This window comes from Etheostoma spectabile, chromosome 13 (assembly GCF_008692095.1).
Source record: "Etheostoma spectabile isolate EspeVRDwgs_2016 chromosome 13, UIUC_Espe_1.0, whole genome shotgun sequence".
Classification (NCBI taxonomy): Eukaryota; Metazoa; Chordata; class Actinopteri; order Perciformes; family Percidae; genus Etheostoma; species Etheostoma spectabile.
The window spans coordinates 9,083,727-9,090,525 of record NC_045745.1 but is presented as its reverse complement, the minus strand read 5'-3'; the positions used below and the strand labels follow the sequence as shown (position 1 = coordinate 9,090,525).

Below are 6,799 nucleotides of genomic sequence, written 5' to 3'. Positions count from 1 at the left end.
ACACACACCTGGACTTACATTAATATCCGGTCACTTTATCACTTTAAACACTGGACTTAACACTGACACTTTGATACTAATTTATGGTCTTTTTTGTCTTTATTTGACAAACGTTCTTATTGTTCTCATTATTATTATTACTGTTATTTTGTTGTCTTTATACTGTCTTTTTTATCTATTTTTTTTCTTGCTAAAACTGCTGCTGGTATTTACCATTTCCTCGCGGGAGTCATCCCAAAAGGATCAATAAAGAGAAGTTTATTAAGTCAATCACAACACAATGTCACTTTTTCATCAGTGGTAGTATAAAGTGAACTGGCATTGTCAAGGCTTCTATATAAGCACGTTCTCCCCCCCCCCCCCCCCCCCAGTCGGTCAGTCGACTAATCTGCTAATCTGTCAGTTTGGTCTTAGTTGTCCAAGATGTCTTTAGTACAATGACTAAAATTACTTTAGTCGATGAGTAATTTTTATGCTTTTCTCATCCTGAATGACATATTTCAAAGAACCTTAATCTGTCGATTAAATCTAAATAATTAGGCGCCAATATCATATGAGTGTAAGTCGACTAAGATTTCTTTTAAATGAGCCCTGGGCGCCTGGGTAGCTGATCTTTTAGCGCTGGCACCCACATGCAGAGGCCAAGTCCTCGACGCAGCGGCTCAGGGTTTGAGTCCGACCTGCGGGCATTTGATGGAGATTGATATAAAGGAGTCAATGGTCAATTCTATATATACATTTTTTTTTGGAGATTCCAATTTGAACGGTGCTGTGCTCATCGAAGGCTGTTTCCCCCCCAATCAGATCTTTGAAGTCTAGATTAGGGAAGAGGGTCTTGGCTGGGCCAGGAAAATACAAATAGAAAAACTGCCATGAAAATATACATTTTTTAGCATTAAAAGGGAAACTCTAGCAAAGTCCCTATTGGTTCAGTCTAATACTTTCCAACTGCTAATGACCTTTTAGGTGTTTTTTGTTTCTAGTTTAAAGTTATCCCAGTTTTTTCTACTCTCACAGCACTGATTTCTCTCTTTTATGTCAGCCTAGACATCACAAAAGAGACGCCTCTTCATCTCTCGGCGTCTCCCGTCAAGCAAAAATGAAAATCCGACCGTACACAATGAGATTTCCTTGTTTGGGTTTTTTGCTGACTGGTGCTTTGGCGTCTCCTCTGTAGCTTTCAGCACTTTCTCACCGGGCCCCTGTCCTGTGCCATTTGTTTCAGTTAGCGGGTAATGTGTGTGGTTGTCAAAACCGATTGGCTTTGGTGGTCTGAGCCGCGCACTCCGAAGCACGGTGGACAGTAAATTGTATTTTTCCACAGAGTTATTAGGCCATTATCATGGCGCTTGAAGTGAACAATGCCTCGTCATCTTCACAGGCGGACAATTAGAATCATCATTAATCGGCACTATCAGCACATCACGGGGGCAGAGGGGGAATAATGGAGTTATAGACCACTTATGGGGCAATCAATCAATGCGATTGCAAACCAAACTGTCTTTCATTGTGTCTGAACTGAGTGGCCGGTCAGTACTGGAGTGGAGGAATGTTTACGGCGTGTAATTTGTACTAATGTTCAATTGTACCCCATCTCTTATCTTAAGGTCATTTTCTACACTGTCTCTGCAGCCGCGTCACAAATCTCAAAGTGATCGTGGGCGGCTCCATCATGGAGGCCCATTGGGTTGCAATAACGGATGAATACATAACAGCCAGACTAGACAAAAGGACACTGTAAATGGTTGCTGTTAACTCTACTCTCAAGCAGGCTCCAGCAGCAGCAGCAGCAGCAGCAGAACAGCAACAACAGCAGAAAGACACAATTGCCATCAAGCTGGTAACATTAAGCAGCTAAAGAGACAGATATTTCCCTCAAGAGACCAAATGCATATTGGACTTACAGTCCCCATGACTCTAAAAGAGTGATATTGTCGCTCTGTGTCTCCTTGATGTATAAAATGGCAACTTTGTTGACATATCCGATGACATGTGTCAGTGTTGTGTTAGTCTCGTATTGCTAGCAAAGTGGAGAAAGCCATAGACAGTTAAAGAAATGGACCAACAGATCCTGTTGCTCTGGACAGAGAAGTGGAGAAGAGCAGTGAAGTCTGTTAGAAGCTCTTTTCCGATGATACTGAGCGTTACTGTGCAGACTCCAACTGAGCTTGAAGATGTAGATGTGACGTGAGCAATGTGTCTGAAAGCTGTAAGTCTTCTGGTAGCTGTGCAAGAGAAATCTCAATCATTCCCAATCAGCAGAGACAGAGAGGTAGGTATATGTTAGAAGATAACGTAGGCACAAGCTAATTACTGCTAACTTGCTAGTTGACATTAGTAATTAAACCTAAACAACTAATGGAAATTAAAACTGTCTGCGAGCTTCTCCTGACAATACGGTGATTTGTTGACTATGCGACAGCTAGTCGTGTGGTTATGACACAATCGTTAGCCTATTTTAACAAAAACAGCCTTTTATACATTGTTGTGTATCTTTAGAAATAAATAACGGACAAATAGAGTCTTTAAACGCTTCAGATGTAAAATTATTCGCTGTCAATGTGGGGCCAAAATGAATGGGAGTCAATGGGATGCTAACGGCGGGTGAGTGCTTTGTAGCATTAAAATGGTGCCACAGGAGCTCCGCTTCCTGGACGCCTGCGTACCCCCTTGGAGAAAGGTCAGGCTTTCCCACAGATGCATTCTGGGATAGGAGGACAAATACGCTCTGGGTCTTTAGCATTTCTTTAACCCTTGTGTTGTTTTCCCGTCAACTGTCTACTTGTTGTCTTCCTCCCTTTTTTTGGCGCTTTTTTCTGAGCTTTTTTCATACGTAGTCAATACATCTAATTTACATGACATGTTACTGATTTGTGAGTTAAAAAAGCAAAAATTATGAATTATTTTTGACTAATAGGTAAGTTCAAAGGTTGTTGAGTGAATCACAAACTGGTTTACATCAAAGTTTATTCAGGATGATGTTTAGAAACAATCAATCTTTTTTTTCAAATGCAATAAAATTGAATAGAACACCCTGAATTCAGTGAAAGCAATCATTAATTTTACCTGCAAAGATCTTCCATGCATCAAAGTTATTTTTGGTTATTATTGGTTAATATAGGTCAAATATTTCTGATACAAAAACAATTTGAAAACGAGTCAGATTTTACCTGAGGACAACGCAAGGGTTAAACCAATCAGAAATGTGTTGGGTGGAGCTAAGCTCCGGACGCAGCGACATAGTCTCTGGGAGGAGATTGTTTTGGTGGAACCGTTTCACCCCACAAAAGAAAAAGCCCTAATAAAATATAAAATGAGGTGAACTTCAGACACGATACAGTGACGTGAGCTATTTCAATTCAGCCAGATGCATGGTTGAACGTAATGATCTCTTACCAGTGTGTCTCCATGTGTACTTCATCCACAGAAATCCCACCAATCGGTCCCAAAACGTCCCAGTTAGAGAGGAAATGCCGTCAACATTTTCTTTTGCAAATCTTTACAGTGATTCCCCGATAGAACCAAGCGCTCCTGCCTCGTTGTCTTTACGTTTTCAGCATGTAGCTTGCTATCTTGGAGGTTGTTGTTGTTGTTTCCTGAAGCAAAGGCAACTCACAGAGAGCAACGCTGTCAGGATGTCAGGCTCAGGGCTGGGAATCGTTCAGTTGTCTAAACCTATACCGTGACTTCGATGCCAGTTCTTAAACAATACTTTTTAGAAGACCCATTTCATAAAACTAAAATAGATTACAACATTAAACATAAGGGCCAAGCCCTTTTTATTCATTTTTCAGCTCCTACTGCATGAGCCCTGTCTCTGAGTTTTTCCTGCCTCCCTCTAAAATGTATAACATTAGACAGCCAATCACTGGCATTACTAGATCTTTGTAGAAGCATGCTGATTGGCTCACTGACTCTGATGAGTTCTACTTGGGTATTGAAATTGGCTCTTGATTCACGAGGCAATTTTTGATACTCTATACAAGGCCAAAAGTATTGAATGTGCTCCCCAGCCCTAGTCAGGCTTTATCTAGAAATGTTCCCCCAAGTTTATCCAGACCTAACGTTTTGTTTACAGCGGTTGCAAACAAGAAGCAACACAATGTATGCAGCTTTAACTGAATTCACTGCAACAACTCAGATGAAACAATGGTCCCTGTGTTGAGTCCCACACTGCTCTGTTGCCCAATAAGAGCTGTACGAGTGAATAATGTAGTCAGTGCAAACCAGGCTGCAAAGGATAGAAGATCCCGATTTGAGTCTGTCTGAGTTTTTATATCAGATGTTAATAAGTTCTTCCTTTTGCTCTATGTCTCCTCTCCAGATGACCCAGGAACAGTGCACTCATAGGAACAATGTCCAGAGTTCAGAGAAACCACAAGTGTACAAAGTGGGAATATACGGCTGGAGGAAACGCTGCCTTTACTTCTTCGTCCTGCTGCTGATGATCCTGATCCTGATCAACTTGGCACTCACTATCTGGATCCTCAAAGTCATGAACTTCACCATAGTAAGTCACCGTTGGCCCGTTTTCGTCTGCCATGGGATCTCAACATGTGTGTGCGTTCGTGCTGATCAGTCAGAGTTGTCCTGGAGCGCCACAGGGCGTTCCATTTGGACTCTGAAGTCCAATTCTTTTTGAGGTCAAAGTTGGAAACATCGCACACAGCTGCTTCTCTGAAAGGAGAGAGAAAGAGAAAGAACGAGAGAGTAGGAGAATGTCATGAATACGTTTAGTTTGGTGTGTGTGTGTGTGTGTGTGTGTGTGTGTGTGTGTGTGTGTGTGTTTATAAGAGAGAGAAAGAGAGAAAAAGAAAGAAACACTTTTGTTTTTGTATTATCATTTGAATAGATTTGGCTCATATTAATTTGATTATTGTTGTTAAATTTGTATGTGATGCTTTGGCAATATTGTTCTGGTTAGATTCAACAAAGCTAATTGAGGAGAGAGAGAGAGAGAGAAAGAGAGAGAGAGAGAGAGAGAGAGAGAGAGAGAGAGAGAGAGGAAAGAGAGAGAGAAAAAAAGATTGTGTGTGTATGTATCTCTCTCTCTCTCTCTTATAAAAACACACATACACACACTAGGCCATGCATACATATACACTTTTTTAATTTGTATTATTTTTGAAAAGCTTTGTCTTTATTAAATTGTTGTTGTTGAATTTGTATACACAATTTGTGTGATGCTTTGGCAATATTGTTCTTGTCACAGTCAATGGAGAGAGAGAGAGGGAGGTATGCAACAACTAGCTGTTTTCCCTTCCCTTCTACGTATCTCCTTCCCCTTGTTTTGCTAGGGTTGCTGGGTAATGCGTCGTCGCCTGCTGTACGTTAACCTGGCCTCCACACGTGTCCATGCTGTGCTTGCAGTTCTCCAGAATCATGCATTATTTTTAATTTAAATAAGTTTAGCCTTTAGCCCTCCTGTCATAACTCCAGGCCCCCGAGTGGAAGGATGAAACCTTGACTCGCTCCCCCCCCTCTCCGCTGAGCTACATCTTCCCTCTGCTACTGCACACCAGACCTTAAACCAAAGCAATGCTCGGAGCTGAGGATTTCCAATATCAGCCCTGTCAACTGCGGATCACAGAGTAAATTATGCATTCATCTGCATTATTGATGCTTAGTTATCACCGCTGGCTTGTTTTCAGACTGAAGTTCCGTCAGCGACATCTTGTTCTTTTCATTTCTTGTTAACGCACTTTCACGTTCTCTTCCTTCCAGAACCTCTCTCCCTCAGATTGTTATCCCAACAAACTGAACGTAAAAACAACTTCATTTGTCTTTGACACTGAAGGCATCCCGACACCAGGCGCCAGACGCATGTAACACTGTGGAAAGACTTGCTTCATGACAACAGCTCTGCATCCACACAGGCAGAAACAGGCTCACGCATTTGCTTCGTCATCAGCAGAAATCGAGGATACAGTTCATAGCGTTGGTACTGACCCAGACTTTGCAAAGGGCTTCATGAAACCAGAGAAAAGCAACACAAACAGGGAAATAACATGCTGCTCTTAATGTTCAGAGAACAAAATAAAATGATTAATCAAAAGGAAGTCACTGTAAACCTTTGAGCTACAATCTCACAGTATCTTACTGTTTTCAGGTTATAACGATCATACTGTAAATGGCAATGCATTCTGGGAGAAATAATAACATTACAGCGATAAATGCGAATGTTGCATATTACAAGTATTTACTGTTAATACCGATGCATCCTGGGAGAATAAAGGAAAAGGCGGGAATCACACTGCAGCCAGTGTATTGGAATAGAATAGACTGCAACGCTTTTATCGTCATTATACACAGGTGCAACGAGATGGAAGGAAAACCTTTACAGTGTCCACAGTTTCTCCACATGTCTTTGACATGAGACTTTTAACCTTTTTTATGTTTTCAATGCTTTTTTTTGACGCTTTTTATGTGTTTTGATGTCATGTGAACATGTTTTGTTTCTTTGTAATTTGACATTTTTTCGATGCTTCTTATACGCTTCCTTTTGTTGCTTTTTAACTTTTTTTTTTCTCTAATGCTCATTTAAATTTTTTAAAGGTTTCTTTTCGAGAGTAAAAACAAGTTTTATAGGGGCCAGTAAAAGTTGACTTTGGGCAATTACAATTTTATTTCACTTGCCCGAGCGGACATTTGACAGAAAACCTTAAAGCGTCCATATTCTGCTCATTTTCAGGTTCATAATTGTATTTTTTTTTTAGGTCGCAGAACAGGGACATGGAAGTAGTTCTTTTGGAGATTATGATGAACTAGCGGCTGTTGTAGCAGTGTTTTGCCATTGAGA

At 40.9% G+C, this 6,799-nt stretch overlaps 1 protein-coding gene across 3 annotated transcripts in view; it reads left to right on the top strand.

The window, feature by feature from the left end:
• Window positions 1-6,799, top strand: part of sgcd (sarcoglycan, delta (dystrophin-associated glycoprotein)) — a 361,460-nt gene that overhangs the window by 236,150 nt on the left and 118,511 nt on the right. For all 3 annotated transcript variants that reach the window (XM_032534643.1, XM_032534642.1, XM_032534641.1), the window contains one exon: window positions 4,325-4,510. In XM_032534643.1, coding sequence (XP_032390534.1) covers window positions 4,325-4,510 — 186 coding nt within the window. The remainder of the gene's footprint in view (window positions 1-4,324; window positions 4,511-6,799) is intronic.